A 15,649-nucleotide genomic window follows, 5' to 3' on the forward strand; every position below is an offset into this window, starting at 1 on the left:
AAAGTACTGAGATTCATGAGCAGGCAAGCTTTTCAGGGAGTTCCTTTAACTATTGTTTTATCAAAAATAAGACGACCATTCAGGTTTTTCTGTGTTACTCTGGATTCAGTCAGGATTAACTCTGAAGTCATACTTGGGATTTACCTTAATATTATTCAGAGAAGAATTTAGGCTAGTACTTAATATTATTTTTTCTGCTTCTTTCAGTAAAAATAAATGAAATAAAAGGAGAATTTGGAATATTAAAGTGGGTAGGAAATGCAATATAAAGAATTCCAGGAGAATCACAGTGGTTTTGATTCCCTCAGAAACAAAGGAGTAGGAATGAAGGAAGCAAAGAGGAACCATAGACACCAAATATGTCTGTAGTTACATTCCTGTATATTATCTATGATCAGTTTTGGAATACTGGTTCTCTGTGAAGGAGACATGAAAATAAATCCAGCAAAGAGGTGACTGTGAGAAGTAGGTGACTGTGAGAAGTTCTGATGTTTCTTTGTTTTTATTTTGCCATTAACACAACTCTAAATTGCTAGGTAAGACCGGCCCTCAGGATTTTATCAATGAAACCGGCCCCCACAAAGCTTAATGAGATCCCAGCAAGCTTAACAAGCTTTGAAATTCAGTTATCTTTAAGGCTATACTCTGCAGTTTCTCTTTTTTTTTTTTTTTTTCCTTCTCCTGGTCTCAGTCATCTTCCCAATCAAAACCTGACAACAGCCGTACACGTGACCTCAGTGGTCATCTAGGAAATTGTCAGTGTTTCTTTTTGCCATTTAAAAGAGTAGCCTTAGGTTTAGCATCATACTTTATAGTAGGAGGATCTCTAAGTGTACTGCAAAATGTACTGGATTCAATGCAGGATTCTGTGTTCTGTCTTCTTCCTATTGACTTTCTGCTCATGTATGTTATGAATTGCTTCACTGCCTACTGACATGGACCCACTTTTGGCAGAGAATGCATTTCCCAATGGTGCATAGCAATACTATAGCACAGATAAAGTATTGTCCTTGATTTTCCTAACTGAAATTTCATGAGGAAATTAGGCCAACAGAATGTAATTACCTACACTGAAATGTCCTAAGGGCACTGGGTAGAGCTGTGCAAATGACTGATTATTTTGATTTGCTTACAGAAGCAAAAAAATCAGAGGCAAAAATCAGTCTGAATAGAACAAAATGATTTCTTGTTCAACCTAAATTGAAACATGTTGTTGGTTCTGAGCTGATCTTCACAGCTCATGAGAATTAAAATAACATTGATTTTATATTTTTTTTTAACTAAAAATCAGCACACAAATTCAACATTGCCATTAACTCCAACAGCTTCTGAAGAGGAAATTCCAGGATGATCAGAACGAGCTCTCTGGGTTCACTTCTCTTAGAACACAAAGTCCCTTTTGTACCACAGTGAGTTTCTTAGAGCCCTCTTCCAGGAGGTGACTAATGCAGCTTCAGTTACTTTTTATCTATGAGGGAGCTGACCCTTGCCTATTTTTCTGCTCAGAGGGACAGCCTGTCTTCCAGACTGGGAGCTGAACTGGGCTGTTGTAGCTGCTCTGTTCTTCATAAAGGCACTGAAGATTCACTACGTTTCATCCATTAAAAAAAAAAAATCAAATAAAACTTTAGTTCTGGTTCTTTTTATAAAGACATCATTAGGAAGAATTTTGACTATCAAAAGAAAACTTATTTTTTACTAATACATAGTTTATTAAAACTATGTAATCGAAAAGAGTTCTTTGTGCCCAACACCAAGGTATGCAAGGTATGGCTAAATCCACACACCTGTATCTCCTCTGCAGAGAGCCAGGTGCTCCGTTGGCTGGCCAGGCAGTGCTTGAGTGAAGGTTGGGTCATAACAAGAGTTGGCACAAGGGACTATAAGGCCTCCTGATTTAAGCAGCTGAACAAGGAATGCAGAACTATGATTATGGACTCAGGCATCTGAACTTTACCTTTCTGCTCTTTCTTACATGTTTAAGTCTGATTTTTCGATCTGGTTCTTGGCCTTTTCTCCTCAAGTCCCCGTATATAAAAGACGATCACAGCAATTCTCATCTTTGGTATTACTGGGTGATTAAATACATCAGAAAGTGGACTGCATGTGTTTTCCTGTGGGAGTTGATATGGATACAAAAGTTGGACTCGGCTCAGCAGGGGCTCTGCTCTTGCACATCATTTTTTAAATGTAACCCTGGCTGGAAGTATAAATAACATTTTAAAAAGCCCTGTAAAAATGAATTTAAGAATGTGATACCTTTCACATACTTAGTAGACTCTCTGTAGTGTTGTTAAGCTATTGCTATAGAAATTGCGTTGTGGGATTTTAAGGGAATTTTTGTATTCCACAAATACTCTTTCCAAATCTTGCAGAACCCAAAGATCTCATCAGATTTCCAGTGCTGTCTACAGAATATCCAAGAGAGACATTCTAAACTTATTCTTCTCTTTCTACAGGCTGCTTTTCTGGAGACAATGACCACTTTTTGGCAATTCATCAGCGAAAGAGTGGAAAACCTGTGTTTATTTATCACCATGTGCAGAGTGTGGAGAAAAGTCTGGATACAGACAGTTATAAGAATTCCAAACAAAATTTCCATTCTTCTTCCCACACCAAAATAAGCAAGCTGCACCCTGCAATAATTGTTAAATCAACCTTCCCCAGACCTGCCTACGACCCATCCCTCAATCTGCTAGCTATGACTGGTCAAGATTTGGAAGTGGAAAATCTTCCCATTCCTGCAATGAATGTGATTGTTGTGGTAAGTGCCTTTTTCTGGGTTCTGGAGGTTTTTTATGAATAAATATGCCTGTAGATAAATACAGACAGATTGTAATGTGGGGTATCCAAAGTTCATATTTCACTGCCTGGCTGATCATCTAAATCTAAATAATGACCACACGTCTTGAATCTCTTCACTTTAGTGGAATTTGCATTCATATAGCCTCACCGTGATCAACAAGCAATCTGATGAATCAGAGTAGAATATAGCCTCTCTGTAGGTAAAGAACTTACCTTTGCTTCAAATGCTGTTAATCCTCTTGTCTTGATTGATGTTTGCACTGCTTTTACTGGATGGGTTTTAAACTTATTCTGTATAGGGCACAAGAAAATGTACTTCAGGGAACAATTCTACAGAGGCAAGGAGATTTTAAAAGGCTGACACAAAGGTTTTGTTCACTTCTATTTCTCCAGTAAATCCACCATTATGCTTACATAGCTGTTTGAAAACAAGCCTGTTTCTTGCAAAGAATAAGAACTATGTTTTTGTTGGTGTAAGCCATATGCGCTCCGTCTGGGACATATGGACTGGGACCCTCCTGGTTTCAGTTAACTGTGTGTGATCTTTCCCATTCTCAAAAAAGTGATGACAGTGCTCCCTCCTGCAGTGGAGAGCATGTCAGTGGAACCGTATACTGATGCCACCGTGCTGCATCCTCACCCTTCATGCCAGTGGAGCAGCATACTGTCAGTAGAGCTGTCCTCTGTGGAGTGCACAGCACAGTCTGTATATGTTCCGCACAGACACTGCTCTGCCTCACCCTGGTGCGTAGGTAGCCCTGCTTGATTATGGAGAAGAGCATTGGGCTCATCCTTCTCCTTCCTGGAGGGAAGAACAACCATTCATAATGGCTCATGCACTCATTAGAGTGAACTAATAAAGATTAAACTGAAACAATGTGACTAATTACAATCAGCAACTATTTGCCTAATTCCATAAATTACTCTGTACAGAAGATGCTGGATTAAAAGAGAATGGCCTTTACAGACAAGGAAAGAAGATAGAGCATGGAACACTAGGGCACGTTAGCGCACAAAGTGCTTCAGAATTGCGTACAAGTTCCTAGTACTGTTGGTACCTCTAGAGATCAGCCCTCATGAATGCACCAAATGCAATAAAGGCTAGTGACACAGGAAAGAATAATCAGGAAAAAAAAAGGGGTAGTAATTTTATTAATCTAACATTAAAGTTTTAGCAGTTAAAAAATACTATCAGGGAACTAGGCTCAAACAGCTGTGCTCTGGACTTGTTGCATCCCACATGAACAAGACCTCCTAATCTGAGGTTAGGTGGCTAGCATAGTCAGTGGCCTAGGCTTGGTTGTATCTGAGTGTCCATATCAGAGCACAATAAGGTACTGACAGCCTTGCTTCACTGGGGACATGCCAACTGTACACAGAGTCACAATACTGAATGGTACTGATCAGGAGGAGGAGATGCCAAGCAAGCTGGATACATCTATGCCCCAAGCTAGCCTAAGCCAGCAGGGCCAGCTCCACAGTAAAGGTACCTGCTCTCTTTTTTCCATAGCAAGCATTATTTCACCTCCTGTGAAGGTGAAACCTTTCTGTTAGTGCAAGGAACTCAGAATATGCATGGCCCCTCATTTTTTCATTAAATGACACTGTTACCTATGGTCTGTTATTTTAGTAGGGCTTTGCACACTTTTGGAGACCCACAGTCCTCAACTTGGAATGGAAGAATCCTGCAAAATATTCTGGGACTACCCTGTTTTTAGCTGACTGGCTCTGTGCCTGCATTAAAAGCTAAATGAGGCAAATTTTCGATTGGCAGTCACATAAAAAAAGATCTATTAAATCTACATTAAGTTCTCATTAAGTGACTTCGGTCTGAAGCTTTGCTACTGCATTTATAGGATGGAGCTGCTGCTCTGAAGCCTTCTGTTCTGGCTGAGAACCATATGTGCTTTTAGGGGGGCATAACAGCATGAGCTAATCATGACATGAAAGCTGTTTGTTGCTTGGGATCTTCAGCTATCTCTGGATGTGTTGAAGGACAGTGGTTTTGGTTTGTTTTTTAATGTCATCCTTTCAGAAAAACCCTTTGGGGAAGCATAATTTTTAAAGCCAAAGTGCTGAGAGTCAGACAGCTCGTTGGACTAATCCCACCATAAGAAATTTTGAAGGTGTCTTCCTCCAAAGGGCAGCTGTTCCACAGCAGGGTGGTTGCCATAATCCAAGCACAGCCCTGCTCCTTCCAGGTCTCTGCACTTCAACGTTTTGTTTCTCCCTCTTGAATGTCACCTGAAGTAGATTCTGAAGTTAATGTAATTGCCAAGGGAGTCTGTTTTGTTTTGAATGCACGAATATCGCTCCCTCTTTGTTTCGAACTAGCACTTACTGCTTGTTGCTGCTTTTTGGTTTTTATCATATAGGGCAAGCGGCAACATTTGTTGTTTTGCCCTGGCTGACGCTTTTTGTTCCAGCCTTTAGCAACGTTGTTGGTTGCTCAACTTGAAAGGGCAATTGCTAGTGTTAATGCCTCCTGTAATCCAGTTACGTGATTAGTGCACATTGTGATTTAGTATGAAAGCCAGCAAAGGGGGTTATTTTTTAAAATAAATCAATGCTGTTGCGGCTCTGCAGAGGGGAGGAAACTGAATTCAATCTAATTTCAGTGACTTGAGGTCCATTTTCTCCATGATCGAGGTGGAAATGTAGGGTGAATGGATGCCTAATGTAGAACTATTATAGGGTTACATTCTGTGCCAAGGACTAGACCATCTGACAAGCAAAATGTTGCCAATGCATAGCAGAGTGCTATGAAGCCAAGAATTCTGCAGGTATTGCGTGAAAAAGTGATGTTTTGTGACTCTATCAATAAAGAACGCATGTTAAGAAGTAATTTTACTGAACCTGGGGAAGTTGTAGTGCTTGTTTGCCTAAGGGAGGAAGAGGAGGGATTTATTTTCTGGGAGTGAGTTTTATATAACTGAAGGCTTTCCATCACGTTACCCAATATTAAGTTCCTGTCAGGTTTTTTTTGTGTGTGTGTGTTCAGTGCGCATTGTTTGTTGAGGGAAGTGAGGACAATCCAGAGCTCTTAGAAGCATTTTAACTGTTCTATAAATGCCTTAGTGCTTTCCCATATGTTCTGTTTAGCTGTCTTGCTAAATGACGTGAGACCAACTCATCTGAAAATTGCTTGGTTAACATACGGAATTACATAATTTTTTGTAATACTTGAGAGTTTTCTATTTGTATGGGTTTATTTTGGATCTCAGAAACTGTACACTCATCAAACATATTAAAGAGTTAGCAGTGAAATGAACAAGTTCTCCAAATGTTTATTTGTGTTTGTTCCAAGTCTTTCCAATACTGAATCTGAGCACCACCAAGGTCAAGGCAGTACATGGAAAGTAGAAATAGTCTGTGGATAACCACTTATGATTAAAAATGTTCCTGTCTAACACACTTGTTAAAAAACCCAAACATACATACATACATATATATAGTTAGGGCTGAATTTGAGAGAAAAGCAGAAGGACTTGTAGTAAAGGTTACAGCTCAGACTAGGTCTAAAGTATCACCTCATGGAGGTGCTAAAGCATCATCCCTTGTAACGTGATACAGTTTGGTCTGTCCAAAGTCTCCTTCAGGCACACAAGTGTGTTGTACTAAGATTGGACCAAGCTCCTCAGATGCTTTTTTCACTTGTATTCTGTGAAATGTTTCAGAAATGTAAAGGTAATAAACTTGCTCAATATATCAAGATTTTCCCTTTCACACCTCGCTATTACTATACAACTTCTTATACGAATGTGAAAATCTGTCTCTTTTTCTGTTGCTTAGAAAGGTCACAGCACTGTACAGTAGCCTAAAATTCAGTGCATCTCTTCAGTTTTGTTTGGTTTACATGAGTGTTACTGAACTGAGTTGATTTAATTGGAGTTTCTCTCAGCTCATGTCAGAAGGACATAAGATTCACAGAGAGCCACACAGAGCTTCTCTTTGCCTTTTCCATGGCATTTTGTGTAAGGCTGAATGCCTCAGAGCTATAGCTGTGCCATACTTTTACATCTATTTTGTCACCAATGTTTGAATCATCTACCTTCAAGCACACCGAAGAGCACAAGGAAGAGCTTCAGGTGCTAGTGCTTTGAGAGAGGATTCAATGGAAGAGTAAAGCACACGAATGTATGTATCTATAAGTAGATATCCAGGTGTGAACTAGATATTCAAGCTTCAGTATAGGCACTGGAAATCTAGCCTATTGGTAGTCTATTAAGCTATCTAGCACTTTCGTAAACAATTTCTGGATAATTAGGGAGTTAATATAGGTCAGGGACCTTATCCAATAGTCAGACTGGATGTGATCATCGTGCTTTGGAGATTAGTACTGACACGGGCCATGTCCACATCAGTTTTCTCACTGCCAGGGAACAGTACCAGACGCATTTAATCTACTAGTAGAACGTAGGCTTGATGTCTGCTTCAGGGTGAGCTGAGTATCTCTCTAATCCCAAACGGCTGTAGTGACAAGATTTCTATTGATGATAGTGGGTGCTTAAGCACCAACTGCACACTGACTGCTTAGGAATTTATATATATTCACACATGCACACAGACATGTACATTTAGTGCTATCTTAATCTGGAGCTGATCCAGATTGTGTTAAACAACACATTTTATATTGAAATAATGTGGAAATCCTTTCCAAATCTAGGCACAGTTCAAGTAGGTGGGATGCTTCTGGGTGGCTTTGGGTAGCTGAAAACCATGAGGCTGTGAAACCACAGCAGAACTGTTTTTACACTTATGTCAAGTTCATCCCACACGTACTGCTATATCCTCTTGTCTAACTTTGCTCATACTACATACTCAGAGAAGATGCATCTTTTGCTTGCTTACTGACATGGCCTTGCATATGTAAGTTTGTTCCTCCATCAGTTCCCCATTTCCTGATGCATCAGGTTTAATTACCAGTGTCAAGGCCCAGAGCTCATCTACCTAATTTGTTCCTATATTTTATTTCATTATTCCCACCACTTTTTTTCTGCTGGAAATGTCTATTTTTCTAATTCTTTGTACTTTCTGTGAAGTCATGGTTTCCATGTGGAATGTCATCTCTAAGTTCCTCTAGTAACACACAGGATGTCCTACTCTCTCCTCCTTCGTGTATCCACTCAAGACTTACTTTTGATGCATGACTTGCTTCTTCCTTTTAAAGATCAGCCAAACAAAGGGAACCAGACTACAAAATATCCTTTCTTCTGAACATTGAAATTGCCTCTACTGACTGGCTTTGTTGGAGTGCCATAAGAAGAACTGTATGAGGAGAGCTTGATAAAAAGGTGGGGGCATCCAATCCTTCCAATAATTTTCAGTCCAAAAAAATGTTTTCCCTATAGGTACATTTTTGTGAAGATATTTAATATAATTTTCATAAAAATGGAACAATGTCTGTGGAATTTGCTTTTTACTTTTCTTTAAATGAAAAATGCATGTTTCTTCTCACTGGTATTTTGGTAATATAAGATGCCCTGTTTTTCAAGGCTAAGTCATAGAGTTTTACTGAATGAGAGGAGTAGGATACAGAGAGCCCTCTGAGTCACAGCACCAAGCTGTGTGTGATCTTTCTGCATACCAGAAGGTAAATGGCCTTCTGAGAATCCCAAGAAGAGAAGATGCTCTGATAGTGTTTTTTCACTAATAACCTGTTTCAGCTTTCCCCAGCTGTCCACTCCACGGAGGGACTGTTTTTCCATAATCTCTTACTACTGTTTTACCTGATGTTTAATACCTTGCCTTGATATAAGCTAAAGTCTCTTCCTTTTTTCAGTTCTTGTTGTTAGGAACTCTTCTGTCTTTCAAATACTATGGCAGCCTCTGCTAGCACAGCATACACCCAGTTAACTGGCTCAGTAAGGCCATGGTGAACAATCTGTAAAGTTATATTTAAATGTTTCTGTCTCAGTCTGATAAAAATGCATAGAAGTCTGTGAGACACTTTGATAGCTGAGTGTGATCCATTAGACCAGAAATTTAGGACTGCTTTTAGGAGACGACAGACCAAATGTCATTCTTCATTTGGGAGGGAGAGGAGGGGAGAGGAATGGATAAGGCTGGGGATGTTCTTACAACAGAACAGCCAGGGTTTCTGAAGCAAGTGGTTTGTTGTTTCTCAAGCACTGTCTGCCTTCCATCATATGTTGTGTGATACGTTATACTACAGTTAGTTCAGAAGTTATTCAAAATGGTAATTTTATCTTCCTATTACACCCTGTACAGTAAAGTCCTAATTGCCACTGGGATAGAAGTAGATGTATGTATATGTAGTTCTGTCTAGAGCTAGATGTAGTTATACTGTATTGTAATAACAGAAGTGACTAAGGAGCTGCCTGTTGAATACTGCATGAACCTGGGGTCTCAGCCTCGAGTCTGTCAGATTCTGACTCCAAAGGCCATTTACCTTCTGGTGCACAGAAAGACCACACGCAGCTTGGTGCTGGGACTGAGAGGGCTCTCTGTATCCTACTCCTCCCGTTCAGTAAAAGTACCCTAAGCTCACTCTCTCTGTAGGCCTTGTGAAGAGGCGGTCAAAATACTTTTGAAAGTATATTAAGCTACAAAATGGGGCAAGAATAAGGCAAAAAATATGAGGAGAACAAGTAGTCCATAAAGTGGCAGATCAACCAGTGCTGGGGCAAACAGCCAAGCTAACTGTCTATGAAACGTAACAAAAAGTCAGATGTCACTTTTTGTCACTTAACATCTGTTATTGCCAGCCTAAGAGAGGGATTGGCACTGGGCCAGGTAGAGGAGGCATAAATAGAAAATCGTGTCTCTACAGTGACTTCTCAAAGGAGTCTTCTGAGGAGTAAGATCTCAAAATCCAGTAAGGTATCAACTGTGTCCCTCTCCATTTCCAGGTCATGTGTTTGTCTGATGCTTGGAACAAGAGGACAAGTGCCATGTTGATAGACAGTGAAGTTTTAAGACCTTATTGTAACTACAGTGCTGAATTGCTAACAACCTCTAAATGTTAGTCGCACATTACAAGAGTGGGCAATATCAGTCAGTACCCTTAGTGTCATTGTTATAATCACTGTTGTGTCCCTTTGCACTTTACATCATGACCCTGAACATCAGGTTTTCCCAGTATTTCGCTTCTAGACTCAAGTCCACCTTCTAATAAGAGATTGATGCTCACCATTATCTTAAATAAGTATTCTAGACATAACATATCTGCAGCAAGCCTTGCAAATAGACCTAGTAGCCTGCAGCTCTGTCATTCTGGATTTTGTTTGCACAAAGAAATCCAGAGAGTCTGCATTAGTTGGCCTCATTTGCTTTCTGCCTCCTTCTGTGCACTTCAGCAGGGATAATTGCATGCTGAACCATTATCATGGTATTGTGTTTGCTGTCAGTCTTTGTGGAAAACAGGAAAGATTGCATTAGGTTGTAACATGCGCTAAAACCTCCTTAAGGCACTTTTTTGTCATCTGACTTGCAAAATGTTAAAAGAATGTTAGTGGGATATTCAGCAACCCATTGCTTTAATTGATTAGCTTACTGCTGTCAACTTTGGGGTTATTTTCTGTAACATTCAGTGGGATGCTGAACTTGCACAAAAGCTAGTCATATCTTTAACAAATTGCGCAGATCCTCTTTGGTCACAAAGTTTTCCTTTTCCTGCATTTTTTACTGAAGGGAAGATGTTTCTTGAAGTAATTTAGTTTTCTTCATAAGCTGCACAGTTTAAATGAAAACTGGATTTCAGGGGCAGGCGTGTTATATGTTTTTAAGCTAAAGCTTAAAGTTTCATTGACACTTAGCATTGTGCAGCTCATCTGTAAGAAGGTAGTGTCAGCTGTTCCATACTTCTTCTTTCAGCTGTATATTCCTATAACTGGCCAGTCCCAGCTATGAAGTAGATACTTGTGTGTAGCAGAACGAAATCTGCCTATGTTTTTCCATTCTTCAAATTGTTGGGTTTTCTCCTCCAGGAAAATATTTATTAATTGGTGGTTTTTTTTTTTTTTTTGGCAAAACAGAGATTTTCCATGAAATTGGGTTGAATTCAGCCACAGCTGCAGCCAAATCAAAGATCTTCACTTTTGCTTAAGCATTTTCAAGATACCTCGAAGGTGCAGGGGAACTCAAATGTGAGAGAAAGCCTATATACCCAAATGTGGGAGACCTGGCTCAAAGCCTTGCTCTAAAGGAGGTAGAGGAGAAAACTGAACCTGCGTCTTTCTCATTTCACATGATCTAGTCACTGAGCTAAGGGGTACAGAGTACCACTTATCTCATACTCACAGGTGAAATGATTTGTTTGACCCAAAACACATTTCAGCCAACTGAAAATTTGGAGAAGTGTTGATCTTGGGCTGATCCAGTACAAATTTCTTGTATGTGTTTTGATTTGGTCTCTGAAATAGGGAAAAAGCCCACAAACAAACAAACAAACAAACAAGCCCTCCTGCTGCCTCCTTATTACTTACATGGCCCCATTTATTCCTTTGATTGAAACAGGCTTCTGTACCATTTCTGTGCCGTGCTGTACTGAATTCCAGGAGAAAAGACCCAGAGATATAGACAACAGCGGATTTTCCATCCCTGCTCTTTGTTTGGCTTCTTTATGACAATGCCCAAACTGCACTTTGGGTTTTTCAGCATTCGGCTTTGGAGGTAGCCTTGCACTCCTTACTGGTTGGAACTGCGCTGACTCCATTACCCTGAACAGTACAGACAGGCTTGTATTTTAGCAGGAGTTCAGGAGATTGCTATACCTCTATCAATGTTCTATTTTCCTTTTGCACGTGAGCTGAAACCTATTACTGCCTAAATTTGAATAAGGAAAGGGAAAAGTTTCCTGGCATGCAGAGTTCCAGGTGCCATCACTGGAATCACACATGCTTGACATCCAAAATCATAAATTAACAAAATGGCCCTACTGGGGTCATGAGACCCACCAATAAACAAATCAGTCACTACTTCCCACAATAAATCTATGCGTTGTGTTGATAATGTTCAGGAATAAAGACTGAAGAAGCACTTTTTCTTCTTTTTTTTAAATTGTTTTAGCGCCCTCAGAGAGCTGTCTTTGTGAAAACCCAAGTCCCCTACAGTAACATTTAAAAGGCAGATAAAGGGCACTCAGATAAAAAGACAGCAAGACAGCATGTGTTTCCTTATCATGTTTTGTTGGATCTGGCAGTTCAGCCTCTGAAATAATCCTTTTGGTTCTTCACTACTGACATTGTTGTTAGGAAAAGCGACAGCTTCTATAAAGTTCCTCAATAGATGATTCATAATGTGTTCTTGTATGTAACCCCTTAAATATTAAGCCTTATAAAAATTGCTTTTGAAAAAGAAAACCAATATTTTTTCAGTATCATCACTACATTAATATGTGATATTTTTAAAACACAGTGACATTTTGAATCAAACAAACATTATTAGGGAGCAGAAGATGATCTTTTGAACACACTCTTTAAAATGCTTCGTAGATCAAGTATTACTGCACTTTGGCATCTCTTCTGCAAAAAATAGATACTTAATTCTGAAATGAAATGCACAGGCTGGGATGATATTGGAGTTTGAAAGTGATCACATAGCTGTCAACTGAATGATTTTTTTTCAGTCACCTCAGTATCGAAATGGTTCATGGAAAGGGGAATAACCCAGGGAGGTAAGCAGAGAGGTACAAAGTCTTTGTCTGTCTTTGTTGTTGTTGTTAGAAGCATTTAGGTGATGTTTTGCTTTCCTTCCTTTGAAGGTCAGTCTTGACTGACAATTCATAATGGAGCTAATTCTTATTTGGCTCTGCATCACAATAAACTGGTGGAAAATACTTTTAGTGGATACAGTGCTTTGAATCAAGTATATGGTAGAAGCATCATGAAAAGTGTTGGGGGTGTATATCAAGCCTGCTAATATAATAGCGTTGAATAGTGTAGGAAAGTGGTTGACTGCATATGTTATATCTATGTTTGTTTAAACATGAATTGAAACAGATTTACATTTCAGCCTTTATTAGCTGTTGGAGAATAATAGTGGAATGTCTGCTTTGTACAGATTTGGCTGAGGATACACATTCTCCTTGGGAATGGCCATTGTGTAATAAACTGTAGCATAGCAATCAATGACAATATAAATCAAGATTTTTACATTTACAATATGCTAAAGTAAATTTTGCTTGATTTACACAATGTCATTGATTGAATTTAATTTCATTTTTTTGCCTATTTTCCTGTTGGTGTTTTTAGGATAAGAGGTTATCTTGTTGCTGGTACTAATTGTATTAGTAATCTTGTTTTCTTTTTGAAAACACACTGAAAGAAATAAGGATCACTTCTGTTACAGTCCTGTGGTGTTCTGGCAACACTTACAGCTTTCTGCACTGTTTAGCCAAATTGTTGCTGATATGCTTTCTTCGTGCAACACATAATGTATCGTCTAATTAAGAACACAGCTCTGGAGGCTAACCTTTACAAATAGATATGATATTTCAATTTCATGTAATAAAAATTATGTCATGTTATAACAGTTTAATTTCAGGTCCTGTACTATGTAGTTCTATAGTAGTGCAGTCTTCTGAGCTGACAGGTCATTAAAACACAAATGTTTTGGGTTAGCGGAAGAATGACCTTAAATACTGCAGTCTTAGAGCCTTTGCATTCTTTAGGCAAAGTAAAGCTAAAACAGTATAGAAACTATATTCCTTGTCTTAAGGTGACGATGAAAAATAAGCATGAAGTAAAACCTCTCCCATAGGCTTTCTCTGGAATGGTGCTACAGGATGCTGTGGCTCTGCCTAATTAGCTACAGTAAAAGTGTATACAGGCAATAGAAATTAACTTGAAAATTGAAAATTAAAAATACTCACTCTCTTTCTCCCACTCTTTTCTGTTTAAACTATAGCTACACTAGTTAAAGACCTCTCCCCTTTGTCCATTGCCTACTGTGATATAAACTTAGTTTTAAGGGTTTCTAGATTAGATTGACTCTGGTAGAAATACTCTGTTAAAGGATGGCTGGGCTGGGAGGAGGGAAGGTGATTATTAGCTGTAGGAACACCTCTCTGGTATGCTGTATACATACTTTTGTGGTTGGAACAAGAGACTGTTGACTGGAGTTGGGAGAACAAGGAAACACAAACTGCAAATTTAAAAGACCACCCAGATAATGAAATAGCAAGAAACCTGTTGAATGTTGACCAAGAAAATGATAAAAAAACCCCCAACAACAACTGACCCCTCTAGAAATAGGTAATAGGACAATAATTAAATAGATAGATAATTTGAAATCCATACACTCAATTAAAAATTTGATTGTAGCTTTAATTTTTAAATATGCTTCCTAAGAATCTGCCTGAAAATTGATATAACCTTTAATGAAATAACTGTAATGTGAGGCTTTCAGTAATGAATGAATTAGAAAACCATATGGATGCATTAAGTAGAATAATAAATGTACCATACACAAAAGTAGGACATCCATAAATCATTTATGATGTCCCTTCTCATCAGTTCTTGGCTCTTTGAGTCATAATTGAAAGCCAGAGTAGCTGGATATTAGAAAAACTAGATTTGTTAGTCAGATAACAGACAACTTTCATTAAAGCATTAATTGATTTTAGAAGGCTGAGGGCCTGATACATTAAAAATACTTGCAGAGCAGTGCTACTTTAGTCATGTTTTTTTCTATTTTAATTACTGTCTTCCTCTGGTCAATGAAAGTTATTCGCATTCTACTTTAACTTGCTCAGCAAGCATGATGGGATACTATTGTGTTTATAGAATTAAGTATTGTCTTGCCCAAACAATTCCAAATGCTTCAAATGGCTGCATGGTAGAGTAACAAAAGTGAGATGGCTATTCTTACAGTAACTGTGAATGAGCTTGTTTCCTCTTTCAAAGGCAGAGGTTTAGAGGACCTGTGTTAGGCAGTTAATTCTATGCACAGTCCTTCATGCCAGTAGAGACAAGGGAACACTGCAGAAAATACCTTTTTTCTTTTTTTCTTTTCACTTTTCTTGTATTTAAACATACTCATTTAAACTCTCTTTTTATCACCTTTAATAGTTTCCTTCCTGGAATCTAATTTAATTAAGAAGATGGCCAAAATAAACATTTTGCATCACTCTTATAAAATGAGAGCACAACATACATGCTGAAATTAATGTGAGACTTAAGCTACAAGCTTACTCTGCCAAAGAGGTACATGTCTGTGCCAAAATGATCAGAGTTGTTTTAATAAAATACTTCAGAAAAAATTTTAACAAATAACTGGATTTACAATATTGGTTCTAAAAATACAGAAGATTCAGTCTGACAATAATATTATTTAGTATGAATAGCACATCCTTGTGGTGGTGATAAATATGCTAAGAAAAAGTAGAGATAGGCAGCTTATTTTCAAGGATCATATTTATTTCTGTCCAGGTGTTAAGAGTAGGATGTTTTTATACTTAATTCTCCATTATTCAAAGTGAGGGACTAAGGGATGTTGTAGATAATGAAAAAAACCCTGATGAGGTAATGTAACAATATAACACAGTAAGATCATGATGTAGATGTATTGGGCACAGAGTTAGCTCACATCTATCAGGGCTTGCTAGCCAAGGCCTAGCATCAATGCACAGAGCTGGCCACCTCTAACCAAAAAGTCCCTTGGAGTCCCAGCACCGGCGAATGTGTTGCGGAACATGAGGAGCATCAGTATCAGCACTGAGTTACAGTATCCTCCTGACTCTGAGCCACCACTGCTTAAGGGCAGCTTTGGTGTTTCCACATTCATGTGCCATTAAACTGAAATCCAAGGGCAAGTGAGCACTGACTGTATTTCTAGTCCAGGGACTGTATTTCTAGGCCAGACTCAGGTGTTCCCAACTGTC

The 15,649-nt window shown here is 38.8% G+C and overlaps 1 protein-coding gene across 1 annotated transcript in view; it reads left to right on the forward strand.

Moving 5' to 3' along the window:
• The first annotated feature begins 2,686 nt into the window (after positions 1 to 2,686).
• Positions 2,687 to 15,649, forward strand: part of PTPRR (protein tyrosine phosphatase receptor type R) — a 136,036-nt gene continuing 123,073 nt past the window's right edge. The window contains exon 1 of the mRNA XM_050904872.1: positions 2,687 to 2,764. Within this exon, the coding sequence (XP_050760829.1) occupies positions 2,702 to 2,764 (63 nt within the window). The 5' untranslated portion in view covers positions 2,687 to 2,701. The remainder of the gene's footprint in view (positions 2,765 to 15,649) is intronic.

Source organism: Gymnogyps californianus, chromosome 1 (assembly GCF_018139145.2).
Source record: "Gymnogyps californianus isolate 813 chromosome 1, ASM1813914v2, whole genome shotgun sequence".
NCBI lineage: Eukaryota > Metazoa > Chordata > Aves > Accipitriformes > Cathartidae > Gymnogyps > Gymnogyps californianus.